The 24,637-nt window shown below is 36.9% G+C and overlaps 1 protein-coding gene across 2 annotated transcripts in view; it reads right to left on the reverse strand.

Moving 5' to 3' along the window:
- Positions 1 to 24,637, reverse strand: part of LOC101735642 (protein sidekick-1) — a 209,506-nt gene that overhangs the window by 108,374 nt on the left and 76,495 nt on the right. For both annotated transcript variants that reach the window (XM_038018464.2, XM_038018463.2), the window contains exon 2: positions 12,576 to 12,778. In XM_038018464.2, coding sequence (XP_037874392.1) covers positions 12,576 to 12,669 — 94 coding nt within the window. In that variant the 5' untranslated portion in view covers positions 12,670 to 12,778. The remainder of the gene's footprint in view (positions 1 to 12,575; positions 12,779 to 24,637) is intronic.

Below are 24,637 nucleotides of genomic sequence, written 5' to 3' on the forward strand. Positions count from 1 at the left end.
AAATAAACGTACGACCCCAAAGTAGTCGGCACAGTCAAGCCACTACCGACCAGTCCAGACTCTTTCAAGCTTCGATTCACTCAACATTCAGGAAATATCGCGGAGTTGAGTTACCGCACACATTTCAAGAGCGGACGATACGAAGAATATCTCTAGACATGCACCGCGAATGAGGGCGGTGATCGAAAAATACCTCGATGGTGAGGGCGTAATGTATAAAGAATATCGTTTTAAATTATTCGGAGCGCTTCCCATGATACTGTACAGTACAGAGTAGCAAACAGTCACTGCTGATCCGTGATATCAATTCGTGCGAACGGATTCTACATTCTACAAGTACCTCTGTTCGGAATCAAGGCAAAAGCTAAGTACAACTTTGACATTAGTACTGTCAAGACTAATAACAAACACACTTCAAAACATAACCAAAGCGGGTCTGCATGTAATTATTTATCGTAATACTTTTAAATTGAACCGGTAAATATTCGAGGCGTCTACGCGTTTAAAGTTATATTGACTGAATAAACATAATTTCAGCCCAAAAACGAGATATGTCACAATTCCGTCGACTTGTTTACGTTTACCGAAATCTGTTTATGTAAACGTCCTTTCTCGTGTTTGCTAAATAAATAATTCAGCAGCAAATAATTTATTGTCGCCGTTTTCAGTGTACATTATTGTAATCGAGTTGAAAAGCAGAACAAATTGTTTTATATACACGTTTCCAACGGGCAGCCTGCTCATGATGTATGAGTATCGTTCTTTTACATAACACGGGCCGACCAGCTCGTGGACTACTTGATGCCGAGCGGCTACCAGAGCCCACGGATCATCTGCTCTAGTGTTCGAGTCCTGGTTAAGTATTCGAGTATATTATTGGAATCAAGAGCTCTGAGTTCGTTGGAGTTTTCTACAAGTGTTAAAATAAAAAAAACTGATCTGGTTCTGGTCCAGCGCGGTATTCCGTGACACCAGCGGCACCGTCTGGGCGGCCTAAACGGCTGCCGTACCGATACGGCCGACGTTTCAGAGCCTTCGATTCATCTCGAAGGCTCCATCTTTAGGGTGAGCTGCGCCGTCTGGTTATGGTATTGACCGTGGTAACCCCCTTACCGCATCCGGGTTCTGACCTCGAAGAGGATCGGACGCCTGGGCGAAGAGTGCAGGGAGTTGTTTAGTGGGTAGGGCCCTGAAAACATCTTTGGGCCGCGGTCTCGCAGTCGCGGACCAGTTCCACATCCCCATACGCTACCTAGGCGCGGGGACCTCGTAGGTTCGGCCTGCGGTTCGAAAAAAAAGGGAGTACATATCAAATCGTGGGCTAGTGACTCTCTGAGACTGCTGAGTGAAGAGGGAATTTAAACTTAGACGTACAGACAGGCCCGCGGTCCTACTTTGCTCATATTGACACCTTAGGCAGAATTCTTACCCATTTTTCAAGCCGAGAAGCATGATTACTTATGGCTACTTATTGATATAGCCTACGACCAATATTTAAACTATGAGTGAACGGGCCGGATACATAATTAATGTGCATATCGCTGTAGGGGCGGGAATTGAGGCGACGCACTACTTTTGTTTTACTTTATTTTAAGTATCTACAGTCGGCATCTTTGCGCCACTTTGAAAAGGCGGCACGACATGAGAACCCTCTTGTCGTGGCCGCTGGAAACTACATACCCAATCCTGTAGACCAAATGGTAAACAGTCGACGTCTCCCAAAACACGTCATGACGGATCCTCCCGATCCATTAACGGTGTTTTTAAGTACCACAAGCACCGATCACCGTCCTCGTCGAACCCATCGCTTGTGACGAAGGGCTCGACGAGCTAATCAACCCATAGACACAGCCCATTGTGTTTCTCGCCGGATCTTCTCAGTGGGTCGCATTTCCGATCCGGTGGCAGATTCTGCGAAGCACTGCTCTTGCTAGGGTCAGTGTTAGCATCACTCCGATTTGAGCACCGTGAGCTCACCTACTAGTTAGCCTCTCAAGGCTATAAGCATAAGTAGGGAAAAAGAAAGCCACCATTCAAGGAGCCAAGTCAGCCAAAGTGGTAAGATTAGTCTAAAGCTCTATGGTATGTAATAGAACATTTTTGGAAACGCAGTGATCCGGTAGATGTGTTGCCTATACAACTACTAACGTATTAAAAACCTGATAGATTACACTAGTCACTGTTTAAAAGCAAAGCAAAGCAAAAACACTTCTCGCCTCGCCTCGGCGCGTCACTTGCTCGACGTGTCGCATATGAAAAATCTCATGACAACGAATACTGCCACATATATTCGCATCACAACTGAATCCAAGATTTCATCTTTCAGCGAGAGCTTCCATTTATTAAATTACTTTTACTCACGTGAATAAACAAGTAACATCTCATTTTTATAGGTCCCCGATTGTGGGGGACCGTGCGAGTTTGATATTAAATTTTGAGGTACGGAGCATAGGTATACGCGTTTTTTTAAACTAGGTCTGTAGATTTAGGCATTATTGTGCGAGTGTGATCTACAAATTAAAATAAAAGTTCCGCCTTATTATTGTAAATAAGGATTACTGGAGACTCTCTATCAGCCTAAGCGTCATAATGGTATTTAAAATGGGGATAAGCTAAGAACAGACTTAGATTTATTAATTAAATTTGGCTCTTTAATATTAATTCGTAGCGGCACATATTACCGGACGTAATATATCCAATAATCAAATAATCAAGGAATCTTGGGTTTCCTTCGCACCGCAGTGTCGACCACGAGGTATACCCTGAAATGCTGTCTACTGAAGTTATATAAATATATGTGTAGAAACTGACGTTACAAAACTAAAAAAACTAACCGAGATGACTGTGAATAATTAAACATCACTGTTGGATCTCGGAACAAATCCTTCAACGTGAAAAGTAGATGTGGCACCATCGCTCAGTGTCAAATGAATAGTCAGTCAATCTTGCAGTCGAACGGATAGCAGTTCCTTCCTTATTCTACAGTTGCGAAGTGATGCAATGAATTCAAATTTAATCAGTACTGTTACGAGCTGGGGATCAGAAGAAATAAAAACTCTGACGGGCATACTTCAGTTTCTTGACGTGATCCGTTTATTGCTTTGCTTCGAAGAGCACTGTCCTCATGTTACGCTCCAATTGTTACGCTTTTACAGCAGCTTTTTATTTATTTATTGCTTAGATGGGTGGACGAGCTCACAGCCCACCTGGTGTTAAGTGGTTACTGGAGCCCATAGACATCTACAACGTAAATGCGCCACCCACCTTGAGATAAGTTCTAAGGTCTCAGTATAGTTACAACGGCTGCCCCACCTTCCAAACCGAAACGCATTGCTGCTTCACGGCTGAAATAGGCAGGATGGTGGTACCTACCCGCGCGGACTCACAAGAGGTCCTACCACCAGTATATATGACTATTTATACAATTTGCCAGAACATTTAAGAGATTTTCAGTTATTCCGATACACCTGTTTGCTATTCGACGACAGATCATGTTACTCGTACCAGCATAATAATGAAGAAATGTTCCACAAAGTTCAAGAGATATTCCAGTTTTTTTAAATATTTTAAATAACTAACTAATTAGGTACGTAGCATAACCTCATGAGCGACTTCCACGATAAGGACAGAGCATGCAACGCAACGTAAAGATCAAACCCACAAAATGTATTTTTATCAATCATGGCGATTTTTGCTCCCGTAGGCTTAACCCGTGATACTCTAAAAAGGTCTCCTGGGTGGTGTGCTACCAACCAATCGACGATTTCTCTGTACTATATTCTAAAGCGCCCAGTCAAAGTCCAGAACATTCAAGCGATCAGGAGTTGAAAGCGTGCCCTTTAGCGAGCCCCACTCGAGAGCGACTTTTTAGTGCGCACAGACACTAGCGCTTTCTCTCAGGCTGCATTGAAAGCTTCTGCAAGGTCATAAACTCAAAGAAGTCAGCTGCCAAATCGCAGCCAAGACGATCAATAGAGCCTGTTCGCTTTGAACTTTTGAATTTGCAGTGACAAGCAAAAGGTATACTGTAATCCAAGTCCAAAATAAGTAAACAATTAGCTTACAATAACACAACCGTAGGCGGAGCGCGTAGACTTAATCCCAATCTAATATAAGTCTGGACCCGTCTAGACTCTTACTTATAGACTAGATCAATTTAATTAAATGTGTGTCGGCTTAAGTACGTCGTTTGCACTCGGTTAATGGCCTATCGACTGTTAGGCTGATCAAGGTTCTGTGAGCTCACTGGGAGATTTCATTTAACTGGTCTATATGTTTTTATTGTTGTCACTGGCAAATTAGCCTGCTGCTCATCTGATAGTTAGTGAGTACTGTTATGATGCCAGCTTAACATGGTTGTTAAGAAGTTTGAATGGCACTAAAAAAATACTTGTGAAGATCCTAGCAGTTTCAAAATAATCCATTTCAATATAATCAATGTCCATTTATTGAAATTAATACAGTGTCCATTCGGTATCGGGATCGGGAATCGAAACTGTAGTTCAAAAAGGCGATGTACGCGTCATGATAATCGCTTTGTCGTTGACGCCACTGAATATTCCCCGAATTCCGACTATTCCTGCTCTCCAAAGAGCCAGTCACCGTTAACACCCTAGACACGTCCTTACAGATCCATCACATCCAGTAACTCTATCATTAGACGCCTTCAGCTCTAACACTAGAGGCAGGCTTATGGACTCTGATAACCGTACTCGTCGAACTTAGAAGTGTTCAACGTGCAATCTAACCTAGACATCAGCCGACTAAATTTCTCGCTAGATCTTCTCAGTGGGTCACGATTCCAATCCGGTAGTAGATTTATTCGCGAAGCAGCTGCCCTTGAGTTATTAGGTCTCCTGCGCCACCCCTCCTGGCTGAGCCTTAGCTCGCCCACCTGTCCTGGTGAAACTGGAAAGGCCTCCGGGCCACCAGTAATCCTTCAATCATAAAAAAAAGTCTCCTGCGGAGGCGCTGGGACAGCTGTTAGCAACTCCCACCCTTCGTGGCTGAGCCCTAGCTCGCTTACCTGTTCTGGTGAAGCTGGAAAGGCCTTTGGGCCACCAGTAATCCTTCATTCAAAAAAAGCAATCCTGCCTGGCTGGCTGTCTTCTCCTTTGAAAAAAAAGAGTCATAGCGCTTAGAAAGTACCGCGGACCGAAACTCAATCCAAGAATTGGATGATCTGTGAGAAAAATTGTAAATTAGCATCCTATTTATTTCCTAATAAGAACATGTGATAAAATGTAACCCTTTCGAACATCGGGACTGAAATGTAGTTGAAATAACGTTTAAAAAATTTAATTAGTTTTTAGTAGCCACGGATATCTTTCATGGTGTATGTTTGGATGTTTTTTTTTCTTCATATTGATTGGATGTTGAGTTTCTAATAAAATAAAACCGAAATTAAAAAAATGATTCAATCCATCTAGCCCTTTTATAGTTAAAACACCTACTAAGTCATACAGCTTATTGAGAGACACGATCATATTAGAAAGTAGTGAATGAAAAAAGACTGATGACTCTTGCACTGCACAGATGCACGGGATCTACCTCCCTCGAGGGAACGTGGGGAGGTGCTTTAGTTGTATGTTTCCGTCTCACGAGATATCAGTATACTAAAACCACAAGTAGTCACGAAAGCTCAATTCACACCTGGTGTGAAGTGGTTACCGCATGGCTGTATACACAAGTAAATCCAGCACTTAACACCAGTCAAGTTGTGATCTACTTTCCTAGTAGCGCAGCAAAGAGTTAACTAAATAGATTTCCCTCCGAATCCGTAGCTATATAATATTTACTCCCAGAGTAATATTCCGATTACAACGTAGAAACAAAAACCAATCTCCTTCCATACTATATAATCCGCAGTTTCCAGTCCATTACGCCTTGTACTCTGCGAGGTTTCAAATTACCTAAAGGCATATACTCAGTGTATACTTTACAGGGTTTTTTAATAGAGTGATCGTGAGTAGCACAAACACCTTTTCAAGTTCACCAGAACGGTTGGGTGAGCTCACACTCTGCTAAGAAGGGTAGGGTTGTGCTGATAGCTACCCCAGTGTCTACGAAAGAGATCCGACAGCTCGAGGGCAGTGACCAGATTGGAATCACAATCCTCTAATCGTATCCGGAAAAAATTATTGCTTTAAAAATAAAAAAGACAAATAAAAATGTTAACTTTTTCAGTGTGGGGATTTTACATAACATTTATCACTTGATATTCGCTCAACAAAAGTAAATGTAACCAAAAATAGAGCCCTGATAAAAGATATTTTATGTATCATGCAATATTTGCGTTCTCAATGAGCACGTTTCTTTACAATCATTGAACATTAGAATCTAATCGATCGACACACCTGCCCGTGTTTGTTTGGGACGATACTTACCAAGCATGAAGATACAAACCAGTCCTCGAATACAAGATTAAGTATAGTTACAGAGACCTAACGAAGAGATTAATATAGCAATATAAGACTACCCTTATTTTACCAAATTAAACTATCGTCGATGCCACTTACTGCATTTTAAAACTTCGTTAAAAAGGCTGTGCTTCGCAGTACGCGTAAACAAAATTTACAGTACATACATCAAAACATGTTTGATTTTATGAGTAATTATTATTACTAGATAGAAAAAAAAAAGAAAAATAATCTAATCTGCATGAGCAACAGTTTTGTCCAAGACGAACTAGTATTACAGCATTCAGGAAAAATCGTGGAGTGATTTACTGCTCAGAATGATCGCTCATGCCAAGAATGATCTCGTGCAAAGCAATATAGGTTAAAGCCGAAGCTCCACTAGAAAGAGATTGGAGCAGTAGCCATCATAGAACGCAAAATATTTGACAGATACCTGAATCTCGCTGATGATATTTTCAAGTTATGCTTACATATAAACAAGTACCGAGCAAAAAAATTTGAGCCATCGGTCTACCGAGCAATTTTTTCTGCTCGGCGTAAGGTCTTCCGTTTGTCACTTACTCCCATAAAGTTAAACTTTATTTCAGTGGGGAATGTGATATTAAAAAAAGATGACGTAATCACTTCAAACCTTTAAGTTGATCTCCATGCAACGCGTATTAAAAACACTCACAGAACATTACAGTCTGTTCGTAAGGCCGGGTTTCTTTGCATGAGATCGGGCGTACTCTACAAGTAATCATTTGTCTGTCTGTTGATAAATGTTTACAATTTAAAAGTTTTCGTTGTTTGTATTAAATTCTATGATTCAGTACAGGCGAACTGTTTCTCTGTGATGTGTTTGACTTGGTTACTCTAGCTATAAAACTTTATATGTGTTTCTAGTCAACGTTTGAACTATACCTGGGAAAATTGGATACTGACTGTATATGAAATACGATTTTATGCATCAAAACTTAAGGTTTCAAATTCTCTACTGTACTGTGGAGTTGGAGCTGCCATTCCAAAGTTATCAAACCAACTTCGAGTTGGGCATGATAGGTATATACCCTTTAAAGACTATGTTCAATGTAAGTAATATTATAGGACATGCTTAGTTTAAATTATTGACTATAGTTATATTATTAAATCAGTTTGAAGTGTTGGCTGGGAGATTAGCAAAGGCTTCAGACGTAGCGCTAAGCCATGTTAATAATAAATGTTATTAGTGCTGTAGGAGTATAGATGAGCTTATAGACTAAATGGCTTCTTCTATTAGACTCGAATAGTAATCTTATGAATGCACCGGGCCATTAGCCCATTTGTCCAGTTTGTTAGATAACATCCTAGATAAAATCCATAATATACTATATTGTAAATGAAATCACTACTATCAATCAACTCATTAGATTATAGAATATTTGGCTATATAATATTTCTCGAAAACCGAACTCTACTATTTTTGAAAAGCTATTGGATTTATTGATTTAATGTATATTTTATGCATTATTTAAAAAAAAATATTAGCATTGTGCATTCCTTCTCTATATTCTCTATAAGTGTGAGAAATTTCATACTCCTCCGTTCGCGCAATTTTCGTAAAAAGGGATACAAAGTTTTTGCTTTCCGTAATAAAAAATTTTCAATAATAATCGTATCGAATACAAAGTTGAAACTAGGAGTTACAACACTGTTTGATGGAGGATTAAGGTCGGGTCCCGGGTTTAATTATTGAATGTTGGTGTTCGTGATTTCGCTAGCGGAGGTCTCGTGTGTGACTTTCGGATGAGACTGTGAGGTCGAGTGGCCTTTCTACTTGATTAATTCGATCTCGAAATGAACAAGAACCGTCGAGTGATTTTTGCGTGAAGCTCTATTAGGTTCGAGACGATTTTTAATAAATAAGTAATGATGAGTGAGTCAAGTTGTAAATTGATTGTTTTTGCCAGAAATTTGTACTTTTCCAAGCACGTTTTTCTGTGCATAAAGGATGCAGTTGCAATTCGAGCAAAAATTTCCACGCGTACCTTCTAATTAATACAAGGAAAAACTACTATAATATTTACATCTTCTACCCTCGAAAAAAAAAAACACATTCACTATTTATTATTAATTCCGCGAAACATTTTCACACAAACAAATTTCAAAGCCCAAATCAAACCATGGAATCGTGAGTCAGCAAAATTCGTAAATCGTACTCAAAAATTACTTCCTCGGATCAAAGGCCTCAAATTACTTCTAAACATTAGACACGACACGGATTTCCCTCAAAAAGTACCCGAGGCTTAATCGTACGAATGAATAAGTGAATGGTTCCGAAAGAGCATACGTATTCGTTCGTCGTAAATCGGACGGAATGAATGGAGTAAAACCCTGAGTGATTTTGTACTCTGCGTTTTAAGATTAAATTTGACGATGTTTTGAAGATTATATTTAGATTTCTTGGGAACTTCAAAACTACGTGATTGTTTGAGCAAATGTGATCGTCACTGAGAGTTATTATTAGTTTAATACGATACGATAAAATCTGTGTTAGTCGAATTGAAATAAATTAATAACGCATATAATTTATCCCATTTCTTCTATTGGTCTAAATGAGCAGACATGCACAATTCTCACATGGTGTGCAAGGTTTTGGTAACCTATAAACAACGCGATATGTTTATCACCGTCCAACATGACACATAAGGTTCAAGATTTTGGAAAAGATGCTATTGTTGCGGACAAGAGCTGATGTGTCTAATTTGATTCAACAGAAGGTAAATTTTATGATAAGTCTACATTGGGGAGAGAGCAAGATGTAGCAAATTCTGTAAAAGTTTTGAAAATGTAAAAATCTGTAAAGAAGAAGAACCACCACTCTGCCTATTTATATAGTAATACGTTCTAGTTCGAGGGGTGGTACAGCTGAGACTCCGAGTTCGTACCTGTCTCAGGGGGTGTGGGTTGCGACATTTCACATTGCTACGTCTATGGACTCTAATAATCTGGTGCGGTGTGTTTCCCTCACACTAGGTGAGAGGAAACAAACAAAACGGGTTTTGCTCTGAATTCACGAATACAACGAACTAGTAAATCGATTCTCAGTCACAAGAATTACAAAAAAAAACTCATTGCTTTTTCAACAAACCGATAGCTAAAAGCACAGTAAAAAAATTAAAAAGCAAACTATCATTCACTTCATTTAATGCTAAACAACCCTGTAAAACCGCGCCCTTCTCGCAACAACCACAAATATAAGGGTGAGTTGTGTAGGCTCATTTAAGCTTGTGAATAATTTAATAAAGCTCCCGGCACTGTATCATGTTGTAGGTATAAACCAGTAACCGCACTAAGGGATTTTCACTATGAGGTAAGAGCATGCTAAGGAAAGTTTTACTTATTTATTTAAAGTTTGGTGTTTAACTATATTTTACGATATCCGTGTTGTGACGGCAGTCTTAGTGTCAGTGCCACGGATGCCATTACAGCGTGTACAGCGTGACTGTTTATCTTACGATGAATTAGTTTAAACATTAGTTTATAAGTTTTTGGTCGTTGTCCATCCAGTCAACTGTCGTCCTGTAGTTGACGATTTATATTGGGCTGGTTGATGTCGAGCGTCAAGAGACGACAGCTAGTTGTGACAGCTACTTATTTGTACAGGAAAGCAATAATTTGTATTATAAAAAAAAACAAATTGTATCCGTCTGTACTTTAGAATATGTAGTCGACTCACTCTGCTAACTTACCAAGCCTCTTGGTCAAGTAGTCCAAATATTTGAATGTGGAGCAATCAAATTGGTTAATTTCTTTGGGATAATATAATATGAAGTATGATGTATACAAATGCTTAGATCATAGAGGAAAAGCGTTGTTGGCTAAAATCGGTCCAAACAGCTTGCTCATCTTTCAGTGTTTATGTTTCTAAAGATCCTCCTTTACATTGTAAATTTAAAAGAACTGTTTATGAATCTTTTTACATAAAACTTCTGTATTATAATAGTGTTAAGTCAGCTTCGTAATATTGCTGTGCAAGTTGTATCATAAAGCGACGAGAAAAGCTCGTGCTACCGATTTCCCCAGTTCATACTTCAACCACAGCGTAGCGTAAGCTATTTGTGAACGATTTAAATATTTGCTTGTGTAGCATTTAGTTTAAACTTGCAATAATGTTTATGAAAGCTTGAAGGATACATTTTTGCTCTTTTGTCTTTTTTTGGGGCTCAAGTTTTTTTTGTGAGAGGATCATGTATCGATGTTCGACTGTTACTAATTCTTTTGTGGGATATTAAAAGCCATGTGAACGTAAAGTATCCGCACGTGCGTAAAGCTGGATGAGCCACAGACATTCATATGGTGGTGGCTATTAGCTTAACCACTTCACATCAGGTAAACCGTTGCCCAAGAATGGATATAAACAAAAGTCTTTGGCTTTTATTTGGCAGAATAATTGAAAATAATATAATTATTGAATCAATTTCAGTTTCTATTACAGAATAATCTTCTTTACTTGATATTAGAAAACATTTTTTTTTTGTAAAATACAAACATTATAAAAATTCGATAAAATACAGAATTATTATTAAAAAGATGAAGTCTCTCCAATGAATACATTTTACACGAGCAAAGAAGCTTAACGTGTTCATTGAATATTCACTTAACTGCGAATCTCCTTCCTTTTAGACACATATAACACGCAATGTAAATACATATAATCTACAGTTATTTTAATAATAAAAACGACTCCTGTTTTAATATTATAATATTCTTTATTCAGATGTTGTAATATTTTTATATATAATGTATATATACAAATATGATGTACATCAATGTATATGTTTTTGATATTGGCAGACGAGCGTTTGTTTGTACTTTAAGACGTGTAATAATAATGTAAACTTGTAATTACTAACAGACTCGTGCGGGCGGTAGCGAGTTTGAGACTGAACAACATGAGACTATTCTAGGGTTTTGTTTTGTTTTGGTTGGTTTGTTTTCTTGGTTTTGTTTCTTATGAAAATGGTGCTGCAGGGTACTAAGGATATAGCCCTACTAGCACTGCTGATATTTATCAAATAAATAATATAAATTTGAAGAAGAAAATTGATGTAGGTAGTGATTTTCAGTTATGGTGTCGGAGAACTCTGGTAACCATTTATCACGAATTCATCATGGTCTAAACTATTAGTGTACTCGTGTGTGGTGTACTCGTGTTAAGCGTTTTATAACTGGTGGTAGGACCTCTTGTGAGTCCGCGCAGGTAGGTACCACCACCCTGCCTATTTCTGCCGTGAAGCAGTAATGCGTTTCGGTTTGAAGGGTGGGGCAGCCGTTGTAACTATACTGAGAGCTTAGATTGATCATCTCAAGGTGGGTGGCGCATTTACGTTGTAAATGTCTATGGGCTCCAGTAATCACTTAACACCAGGTGGGCTGTGAGCTCGTACACCAACATAAGCAATAAAAAAAAAGCGCTCCGACTATGCTGATCTTCAAATCCCGCGGGCAGGTACATATTGCTCTAATTGACGTACTCGACACATGTTCACGAATAACTTCCACGATGAAGGAATGTCTAATTAAACTTGTAATTTTCCTAATTACTATAGAATTGAGACATACATAGATCTCAAGTCTCAAGTTGTGATGTTGATTGGCGCCGGCAACCTGTTAAGATCAGAGAGGCTGTGAGCTCGTAAGCCTGTCTACGCAATAAATAAATAAAAAGGAAAAGTCATCTCCGAATATTTGTTCAGTTAAATGAAATACGAAAAATCTTGGAAATTACACGAATAAAATGTTTTACCCGTTAAGATATAAGTTCGTGTTGAGCTTAAAGAAGCTTTACGTCTCATTTTTGAAGTCCCGTTTCTTGTTCTTACACTAAGACAGGCCTTTAATTTAGGGATGTCTGTTTTCAAAGAGTCGAGCTCAGAACAGTTTTAAAATTTAAAATTAAATTAATATTTGAAATGAAAAGCAGGGGTAAGGCGTTTTGTGGGCTTTTCAGATATGGCGCTATCAAAACTAATTACAAAGGTAAAGGAACTTACAAAGGTAAATTACTTCAATTCATAGTTTCAAAATAGATTTGGTAAATTTGTTTCATGAGAATATAATGATAATCAAACTTATTCAACAAAATAAGACCATAAAATGTACAGTCGACATAATACAAAATGTTTTTCAACTTACCTCCACTAGGGATCGAAGCGGTTGTAGCAACACAGAAGCAGTGTAACAGCAACGAAAACAGCATCTTGGTCGTTACGATGATTTTCCCTCTCATTCTCGTTTCGTCTCACATGGTACGATGTGTGACCGGCTGCACTCGATCATTTTGTACTATCTTCATCGTTGACACATTTCGCAGCCTCTCGTCATATTATAGTTCAAATCTGAAACAATAGTCAATTTTACGGATATTTGCTTTGTTGACATCACCAGGTGGGCTCGACCAATAACCTTTTCTTATTTTTTAGTCAGGAGGAAATCGCAAGACTTCCTCCATCCACTGGGGATGGAGGGCGGGGCATCTCGGAATCGAACCGACTAAAGCCCCTGAGAAGCGTTTAGTGCGGAACACATCTCTCCCACCACCCTCCCCCTCGGGACGCCGGACCGGCGGTCGTCGGTGCCACGACCACCAGCCCTCTCGGTCGTCAAGCTATCCGAAGCCCGTCTAGATGGCGACGGTTAGACGGCCAATCAACTTAGCATTAAATAAATAAATTAAATCCAAGTGAACCGTGGTATGTATTTGATCCATATAACATACCGCTGCATCATTTACTGCTTTGACTAGGAGACGGTGAAAAGAAAACACCTACTTATTCACATCTGTCGGTTCGCTTGTTTACTAATTTATTCACTTGAGCTTCACACATGAAGTGTAAAATACATTTGTAGAAGCGTATTGTGTTTGGAAGTCTTAGTTAAATCTTATTAAACAGTGTGATCACGCGTTTATTTCTTTCATTTTAATATTACTTAAGTAACGCATTTACAGACGACTGGTTCGGCGTTGAATATTACACATCTAGCATTTATCGTAAGCGTGCGTTATAAGAGGATCCTAGTTGGAATAAAAGTGCTATCTTTCATGAAATTCTTGCCATCAATATTTGAACACAGAACCAGAGTAATCAAAATGAACTGAACTATATCTACATTTAGTGCGCAGTAGATAACTATGTATTTCTTGAATACATAAGCTCTTATCTCATTTGGATCGGCCACCTGGGAGAGTTTTATCTAAGTACTTTCTAAAAGCAAACACACGCATACTATACGCATTTTCAGGACTGGCTCTGAACCAATTCTGAAAAACTAGTACAGCATTCGAAAACAAACTATTTTTATAGTTCGATTAAGTAAATTCGTCAGTTGTGTACTGTTCATCAGTGTCTCACGTGGAGTCAATCAATTTAAAAGTAGCATCACTGGCATTGTGAATTGAATGCATGAAATTTTTCACTGTGGTCTTTAGTCCACAACAGTGTTTTAAGCGTGTAATTGGCGTTGGAAGATCATGCCTCGTTTTGTGCGATTATTTACTACTGATTTGATGATATGAAGCAGGGTTGTGCAAAAAATGCCTTGGCAGTAATTGTTATCAGATGCAATTAAAATTCTATGGAGGTGCCTCGAATGCTGTATTGGATGACGTCACAGGTTGCGGAATCAGAGTTTATTGTTTTGATCCCGAAATCAAAAGCGATGGTCTGCAGAGGGTTCCTTTTGTAGAACAGCCAACAAAAGTTAAGAACTGAACTACGATGATTGCCTCGTTTTTGGACTGAATGGTCACTTTAGAGTGGTACAGTAATTTTGTTTGCAAGCTGTTTTAGAAGTTTGACCCCACTGGCTCAATGCGCCAGCAGCGAACCAGATGAACAAACGATCTTTTTAATTATTTGAATTTTGATTTGGAATTTTGATTCTCTTCGACCTCAAATTTTATGATAGCCATTTATTTTCGAAATTAAAAGAAATGTTTAAAGGAATCCTATTACATGATGCCGAAGTGACGATAACTGCGATTGAAAAGGCTGTAGAGGATAAAGGTGCGTCCACTGCTTTTCTCAGTAGCAACATCGTGTGCAACGATGCTCAAATTGTGAAGGGAATTGTTTTTCAAAATTTGAAAAACTTCCTTGTTCATTGTATATTATGATATCATAATATGTTCTTGTTTATTTTTTATTTTTCATGTCAGAGACGCAGATTTCGGTGTAGCCTTTAGATCAGTAACATTATAATGTATTTGAGGTCGTCAAGCCAAAATTATAATATTAATGGAACTTAAGTGCGTCCTACAGATATGCGCGGTTGAACTAGTAGCTAGCTATAATATGTCATTGTTATTGACACGGACAAGATTTTCATTTAAATCATTTATCTAATTGTTATATTTAGTAAATCATAATTCGAACAATCAACAATCTACTTAACCGTAAAGGGCAATGCCCATTTTCTTTGGGCGTTTGGGCACCTAAAAACAGTTTTCAGGTCATGATGGTTTTAACTTAATTTGATAGAAAAATAAATATCGTTTCATATTCAGAAAACGATTTTTATATTCTCACCCAGGCTTAAGAGAAAACTGTTTTTTTCTGCAACTAAAATTAAGTTACAAATTGTTTTCTTCGAAATCAATAATCGCTTTCATCATTAGTTACAGTGTCAAATAAGTTAATTGTGGTTATTGTTGCTAGAAATAAGCCTTTATGCAAATTAGTTTTATTATTATAGCCTCAAAATAATAATAAAATGAAGATGGTTTCTGAGAATGGTTTTCATTGACCCTTCTTTCGGAAATGAAAATCAGGAAGCCGGCAACGATTTTGTTGTTGTTGTTTTTAAATTCGCCAATAGGCAGAAGCAAAGAGCGTAGCCTATACAGCCTAGTCTGTAGTAATATTATTTTCATGTCAATAAAAAGTCGGTGCTTTTATTGCTTTTTGGGAGTTTTGACGTCAACTCAACGAATAGCATATTGACTGAGCGTGAGCTTCCGTAGACCTATTATCTAAAAAAAAAAACACCACTGCTATGTTAACCACAGTTTCATTCCAATGCCTCAATAATCGTGAACAACGATTATTGACGTTTAATACACAAAACAACGCCCAATTTATATATTATACATCACAATAAACTATTAAAAAAAAACATTAAAAAAAAACTTCAAGACTAAGTGACGCTTCACTCGGATTGCTGCCAAAACTCTCTGATCATAGATAATAAGAATAAGTAACGGTAGGCCATTGAGATTTCTACTAATGGAATCATTAATGTCTAAAAACATTAAATAATTCATGGTTTTAAGTAATAATTATTATTACAATATATAAATATTGAATTGAAAAAAATAAACTAAAAAAGTATCTGATTAGCTTTTTTTTTAATTTGTAGTTCAAATCACCCACAACTCTTTCTTTCGGCAGCATTTAGGTTTACTATAAGGCTGTATGGGCTAAGTCCTTTGTCTGCCTATTGGCGAATTTAAAAACTATGAATGATGGAAAAGTACTCAGTTTTCGGATGTTATCAAATAGGTAACTTTTTTATAAAACAATGCCAGTGTGAAAGAAATGTTGATACATAAACTAAACAACGTGAAAAAATAAGGCATAGTTTTTCAAGTATAAATTAAATAGTTTTGACACAAAGTTGGCTCACTTTTGGGAATTGTCCTTTCGTTTTATCATTAAAATTTAAAAGAGGGGCTTGACATAATAATATTGTGATGACATCCGTACACGGCGTGAATAACTTGACAAGTCGACTAATATCAAATTTTAAGTTATAGCAGAATTGTCGTCCAGATTACTTGTTTTATATGGGGAATAAATGAGTAACTCGATTCTCTCACGTATTTTTGGGATATCGCACTTGTGAATTACTAAACAACTCTGTTTCCAACGAGAACATAATGACATTTAGATATATCTGAACATATTAGTGTTATTTATTTAATTAACTCAACACGTTAAGTTATTTACGCCACATAATTAAATGAACTAACCGAATACCTTTAGATGATCAATTATTCACATAGCCCATAATTGTGTTCGCGACTATACATATTCGGTTGTCAAGTTATTACCGGTATAAAAAAGCATTATAATATTCAGAAAAAAGAAAAGATAAAGATGAAGCAAAGTGCAACTTATCCAGTCGAACATATACATATGATCTTCAGCAGTGCTTACCCACCCCCTATCTTAAAACTTCTGTTTCTTTTTATAAACGACCGCTATGGTCCTACAATCTCACAATCCATGATTTAGCAACTAATAAGGCTACATGTTACATGTAGGACGAAACCATCGGTGCTCGTGAAATCGCGTCGTGTCTGTGGCATTTTCTTCAGATTCAAAAGTTTTACAGGTCACATTTTATTCAGATACATATGGAGGCCAAAACAAAAATAATACGGGTGCAATGATGTTCATGTATTTACTTCATGTGTATCCAACGCTAGAAACTATTAATCACAAGTTTCTTGGATTGTGATTCACATGATGTGTGATTCGGATCATGCCTTGATTGAGAGAACCAAACAGAAAAGGCGACTTAAAATTAACTATCTATTTTAATGACTGGGTGCAACTCATAAGATCTTGTAAGATTAATAACGCATATGTCATTGTACCAATTAAGTGCGAAAATTTCCTAAATTAAGTTCGAAAAAAGAGCCATTCACGATTTAAAAAAGACAGTTCCGAAGATAAATTCTTGCGGCAAACTGTAAAATGGCTGCAATACAAAAAACCTATTGGAGAAATACGTTTCAAGATAGATTTGACAGTGAAAGCTCTTTTAAGGTAATCAACTTTCAGAAAAGGAGCAAATATAATATAGACATAACGTATATAACGTCCAAATAGAAGTTGTCTCCAAAGACATCTTGCCAGTAAGTACAGAAAAGAGAAGAATCTGGTGGATTTATTACCTTTAATAGACACAGCATTTCACGATTTTTATAAAAACATAAAGACTGACAACCCACCAAAAAATGCCACGACTTAGATACTGAAGACCCTGATTTAGAGGGAAACGGAAAAGAACAGAAAGAATAATATAATAGTAATTCCAGAAGCAGAATAATTTCAGTTTCTTTTAATTAATAAAAAATAAAATTAAGTACAAGTTTTGGGTTTTAGTTCGAGATTGATCAATTCAAATGGCTTATTATTACATCATCATTCTCCTGCCCTTCTCCCAGTCACCTGGGGTCGTCGCAACTTGTTTTCTCCTTCCATACTCCTCTCTCATATAGCTTTTCTTCGCTCACTCTTACACATATTGTCTTTCACGCAATCCATCCATTTCTTCTTAGGTCTACCTCTTCCTCTATATCCTTCCACATTTATAGTTAACACTCTCTTACCAACCTCATTTTCATTTCGTCTCAGCACATTTTTTTTATTGCGTAGATGGGTGGACGAGCTCACAGCCCACCATCTACATCGTAAATGCGCCACCCACCTTGAGATATAAGTTCTAAGGTCTCACATGTCCATACCATCCCATCACATCCCATCCCATCTCACCATCCAACCACCATCAAATGGCTATTACATATTTATGTATTTTTTTTAAATCTCTTATTTTATCAATCTTATTACTTTTCTCGGATTTTAATAAATTGCTTAGGTAAATAAATTGACAAGTCGTCGGTGAGCAACTTGATATGTCATTTTTTGCTTGATTAAAACGTTAATTGATTATTATACTTACACTGTGTGAAAATTCCGATGAAATTACTTAAATACGCATAAAAATTATATAAAAGGATAAGAAAATAGATTTACCAATAATATGTAAACTTAAAAATGGCTGCCCTGAAAAGTATGCATTTTCGACTTGTCAATGTAATCACGCCGTGTACGGACATATTGGTTTCCTGTATCTCAACATTAATTTAGGTATGGATTATTAAAATGCTTAGTCTCCATTGCAGCTGACGACTTTGAGTGAGTGGGTTTCCAGTGGCTGGTAATTTTAAATGGGCCTCTTTATTGTCTCTCATTATGGGGTTTATGTCATTATGAACTACATAATATGTATATTACTATTATCTTTCTATTTGTTATCGACTTGGTTTTAAGAACAATATGTTTTGTATGAATTGTAGATATCCATGAGCAACAGTGATCGTTTACCATCAGATGGACCGTAGGTTTCGTTTGTTTCTAAAGGCAAAAAAAAGATACTAAAACGAGCTCACGATGAGGTTTACTATTTAGAAGCCATTTAAATTTCTTTCATTATAATTTTGTTCTAATTCGTTTTATTAATGAATAATAGAAGATACTCGTTGGCCTAATGTTAGATTTAAATTACCTGTAAACATTGTAAATGACCTGTACAATTAATCCAATTATTTATTATACGTTAGTCTATTTAGTTCACTGTTCTATGGCACCATAATCTCCATAACAAAAGACTCATTATCGCTACAGCAGCAGCGTTTAATATTGGTAGTACAATAATGGTATTTGATAGCAGACGACACGCTCTGGTTTGACTCATCAGAATAGAATATTGGGTGCAAATTGTTTTGCATATCTGTTAATCTGGCGAGGTTTTAGAATAAAATCTACTGAAATAGAGAGCTAGAGGTGAGGTCTTATCACTGGTGGTAGGACCTCTTGTGAGTCCGCACGGGTAGGTACCACCACTCCGCCTATTTCTGCCGTGAAGCAGTAATGCGTTTCGGTTTGAAGGGTAGGGCTGCCGTTGTAACTGTACTTGAGGCCTTAGAACTTAAATCTCAAGGTGGGTGGCGCATTTACGTTGTAGATGTCTATGGGCTCCAGTAACCATTTAACACCAGGTGGGCTATGAGCTCGTCCACCCATCAAAGCAATAAAAAAAATGCTTCTGAGCTATTACAAGAATTAGTAAAGGAACTAATACATAGAGCATTAAGATTCTGCATCTTTGAGTAGAACACATTAATCACAATGCGTTTCAGTCTGAAGTTTAGGATAGTCATTATTTCAGGGAAGTTGAAATGTCAACATGGCATCACGTTTTGGAATTTGTTCCAATAATTGTCTGTCCTATAGTATTAAAATCTGTTTATTTTTATATGGAATTTTTCTTAGCGCTATGCCATTAAAACAGAAGATGTTCTAAAGAGATTAGGTGGTCGACTGTGATTTGAGAACCATAAACTGCGATAGCCCTAACTCATCAGAACGGTCGTCTACAACAGGACACGACTTATCCACAGGCGTTGCTTGAATATGACAAAACTGCATTCGTTTACTTCATTGAAAACTAACCGATTCCATTATTTCAAATGAAACATTTCTATATGATTTTATTTTTGTTAATTCATGTTCTTGAGTCTGGTCTCAAGAACAAACCCAGTCTTATAGCTTACAAAGCATGACTATACAGGGAATATAATAATATAGAAACCACTGCAGATTTCTTTTGTTTGGTGATATATTTATGTACATATATCGCTGCAGAAACAATGGGACTATTTTAATAATTCACTATAAGCGTGACTTTGAAAATCGTTCCACCTTTTATTATATAAATCTATTTTCGAACTATACTATAATCTTTTTTCGAACTCAATTTATGTGCTAAATATACTGGCTATACTTTAACACTATATCCAACACGTACCGACAGCGGAAAAGATTTTCGTCCCAAACCCGTATATTCCAAGTTAAATTTATAGGCAGAATGGTCACCGAGCAATTCAATTTCTTTCCGAAGCTCAATCTTTAATGTTGTCGTAAATCAGCGGCGCCATTACCGGCTCGCGTCACAGGGCCGATACACCGAAACGATCGTAAAACAATGTAACATCCATTTGTACATTCGAAGCAGAGCATTACCTGCCCATAACATTATCGGCACCATAAAGATCGTCGTTGCTCCAAATTCGTGGAGCAAATGTTCGCAATTTACTTTATTGCAGTAGACATATCGCGACCGACGACGCCAGACCCCCGTCCAATCCTTTCGCTTTTCCTTTCGTTGTAGATTTTTGCATGATAAGAGCGACGAGGGAGGTCAAAGTAAATTTGCGCCTGAAAGGTTCCCTGGGTTGGTTCCGCGACAATTTTTTCGACCAAATTCGCTGCACGAGATGTCTATTTGTCAAACATGCCCCCCGCGGAGGTCTGTTGCAGAGCTGCCCGCGACGGAGATGGGATTGCGGCATGACGTCATCATTTTCCGGAATAGCTTCGCGTGCTGTTTGATGAATTGGAACACATAAATCTAAAAGCTCTGATTTGATTGTAGTAGAGCGGTCTGAAGCGACGGAATCTGCATCACTCGAAGAGAGAACAGTAATTTGAAAGGCTGGCATGGTGTAGTTAAATCTTACGTGGGCGTAAACAACACTATATAGAATCATGTAGTAGTTGATAATGTTTTGTGTTTTCAATAGTATAATAGTTACATAGTTATTACAAAATAAGCTCTTCTTTAAAAAAAAACATTTTACATAGCGGGAACAAGGTGACCCTACAAGGGTTTTCTTTGTTCCATTTGACGTTCAGAACCTTGAAAATCAAATGCTAAAAAGCAGTCTTGTAATTAATAAGCAATTATCATATAAGGATACCGATGCCGACATATTACTGGCGGTAGGACCTCTTGTGAGTCCGCACGGGTAGGTACCACCACCCTGCCTATTTCAGCCGTGAAGCAGTAATGCGTTTCGGTTTGAAGGGTGGGGGCAGCCGTTGTAACCATACTTGAGACCTTAGAACTTATATCTCGAAGTGGGTGGTGCATTTACTTTGTAGATGTCTATGGGCTCCAGTAACCACTTAACACCAGGTGGGCTGTGAGCCCGTCCGTCCATCTAAGCAATAAAAAACAAAAACAAAAACCACGATATGAAATGATATTATTCAGGCAGGGGCTTGGCTGTGCCTTTGGCAATGATGCCCATGAGCGACGGTGACTACTTACCACGAGGTGGGTCGTGTGCTCGACAGTCTATAAAGTCAATAAAAAAACTTCATCAAGACGTATTCTGAAGCCTACGTCACTGGAAACTTTACTGCGCATTAAACTTGTAAGCACAGCCGTAAAATAAGCTTAGGTAACGAATCGCGATCGATCAATAACTTTTATTGAACTACTCAGATCTAATTTAGTTTGATTGAATTTTAACTCCAGGGTAGGAAGATGTAGGAAAATTGGTTTTAATATAGCTCCAATATCAGCTATTTTGTGAATTCATTTTGAAGAATTTTTAAACATTTTGCGCTTATAAAATTGATTGCATTAGCTAGCTTCTTTCTTTACAATAATATGTCAATTAACTTAAATTGTGTATAATATAGATTGTTTTGATAATTTATCTCAATTGTAAGCTAGACGTCTTGTGACTCAGATATCTTTGCAATACAAGTCCTATGTTTTAGGATGTTTTGGATATTAATCATGATTTCAGTAGTGTCTTCTGAAGTCGCTGTGGCCAAAAAGATATAATATAATATAATAATATAATAATAAATATAGAAATCCCATTCCTCGTAGGACGTAAGATTCTTATGTTTCAGTTATTCGTCGATATGTGACAAGTATGTATGTACTTTTTTATAATGTATAGTAATGAAAATATGCGAAATGGCGCAGTTAGATGACACAATACTTCTTCAAGTAATTTTACTTTTTTCTGCATAAGCTGACCTCTATCCCAGTTGAATTCTATACCATATTCTTTTTCTATTTTTAATTCCACAACTGATTCTTTGGTGACGTGACGTGGATCGTAGTCTTGTATTTTTTTTTTATATCGTAACTAAATTATTTGTATGACTAATCAGAATTTTTTTCCTTCCAATTATCTAATGTGCATAAATGTAAACTTAGTCCAAGTTCAGATAATGTTCAAGTAAGGTTATTTTGGTTACGCGTTAGGCAGATTGGGTAGGATAAAATTAATATCGCATTTCAAAGCAAGAACATATTGTATAATACAGTAAGTAAAAATATATTCCGAAATAAGTAAGTAACTTTAAATTGTAAATTAGAAATGAGATTTCTTGAGCCTTGTTTGAATATAAGACAGAATAATTAAATAATAATTATTCCACGATCTCATAAGTCTTAAGCTTTTATAATAGAGAAAATTTAATTGCGAAAAGATAATTGGGAAGATCGTGAGATGTGTGAAATAACACGCCGTTGTTACTTACTTGGCTATTTCAGACAATATTATTATGTATACAAATATGAATAGTCAAATGTATTTGCTTACTTAAATAACCTTTATTATTTACCTTTTTACTTGTTTATACTTAAAAAAACCTTTATTTGCCACATGACACATTGATACTGTGATAAATATAATAATATTTGTAAATAGGAAGAAAAAGAGTGACATCGCTAATTCTAAAGTTTCTAATTATATTTGTACTAGCTGGAATCCCGAAGAAGATTTACTAGCAACAGACAATTAAGTTTATACAGTAAAATAGGGGCAGTATAACTTGGAGAGACCTTTTGTAATCTTTATTCGGATAACAATACGACCTATTTGTACACCGAAGCCTTACCATTAGTTTGAAGAGGCCAAGATCGCCTTGTGACTGGTATCGGCATTAATCTCAAGATAAGTCTCCTGTTATGGATCATCATATAAATAGACTGTTTATTTCAGCCGATATTTGTACTGGGAATGTACAGAAATAATTTCCCTAGTAATTTCTCAACATTTAGAGTTCTTTGTTTGTTCAGAATAGCCTTGCTAAATAAACATAGCACTTGATTAGATTACGTGTAGGTCGGGGCGTACAATATAAAAGGCTCAAGTTCTTATTTTAAGTATTTTCATAAATAAAACTATTATCCGAAATAAAATAAATAGTAAGTAGTTCTTTGTTTTCTGCCAAAAAGCTGTAAAATAAATTCGAATATTTAAACCAAAAATTTAATATTTCTGATTCGACAAAACGATCAAATGATTGAATTTCGTGGGATTCAAGACTTTCAACTCACTCGAAACTTTAAGCCTGAAAAGGCTTTAAACAAAAACATACAATTTACATTAAAGAGTCTGTCCTTTTACGCTGACGTCACAATGAATTGACACAGAACACCTTGTTCATTCTCACCAGTCACGAGATTGGGTTGAAGTCTCAGGTGCATTGGAAAACGGCTACCATTTTCTTCCACAAACCGCGTGATTGGTTCGCCGCTAAAATAGTCAATACGATGTATTTTTATTAAAATTTGGTCGAATTCTTCTTGCAACAAATTTCGTATTAAAAGAATTTCAAATAAACGAAAAAGTGCAAATACATTTGTAAATACATTTACACTTTCAACACAAGAATGATCTGTAAGCTTCGTATGGTGTACATTGGGCCATGTGCCAAAGCCAGATTATCGAAGCCACTACTCGGACTTGGCATACTGGTGTGTTCATACAATTTATATTGGGTAACCAGCCCATATGATAATTAGATTTGTCTTTTCCTTTCACATTTAAAGACATTTTTGTTGACGTTAAGTGATATCAATTGGATCGAAATATTTTTTCGTGAATTTGATTCGTATTGATAAGAAAATCACGTTCAGTTAAAATTTACAAAAAAGGAAATTTTGTCGTAAAAAAAATATTAAGTAAAATTTTGACGTTCAACCCTAGTAAAATACTACGCTACGTACGTACTACGTAGCTGTCACGAAATCAGCTTAGCTTTAGCATGCTGAAGAAAGTATGGAGAAATATGAACACAACGGTAAATTAAGTTTTCAGTGAGAGTTTCCATAAAGGAATGCGGCCATCTCTCCCTGCTTGAGGCTCTACATCGTGACCCGCGTCACCTATTATGATTTGTTTATACTGATGCTTATACTACTGTTAAACTGATGTACGATCCGAAAAATCTTTCGCCACTAGTACGTCAGACAAATGTTATGATTTCCTATCCTTTAAAACGAGAAAATTTTCGGTAGAAATATCAAAAACCAGGGCCCACAATCTGGCCAGCAGGTAGAATCATAATCCTACTTTCAGGTCGTCAACCCTCGTGATTGGGATTTTAAAAAGCTGTGTCCGTTAATTTTAATATTATTATAGTTCATTCTCTCTATTCATGAATTTGATAAATTTGTTTAACGTCACATCGCTATCGTTTGTCATTCTGATGAATCTCTACGAAATAGTTTTTCAGATAAATCTTTCACGCATCGTATGCTATATTACTAGTTTCGAGAAATCTTCCATTAAAAATACATCTGCAAAGTATGCT

The sequence above is a fragment of the Bombyx mori genome, chromosome 21, assembly GCF_030269925.1.
Source record: "Bombyx mori chromosome 21, ASM3026992v2".
Classification (NCBI taxonomy): Eukaryota; Metazoa; Arthropoda; class Insecta; order Lepidoptera; family Bombycidae; genus Bombyx; species Bombyx mori.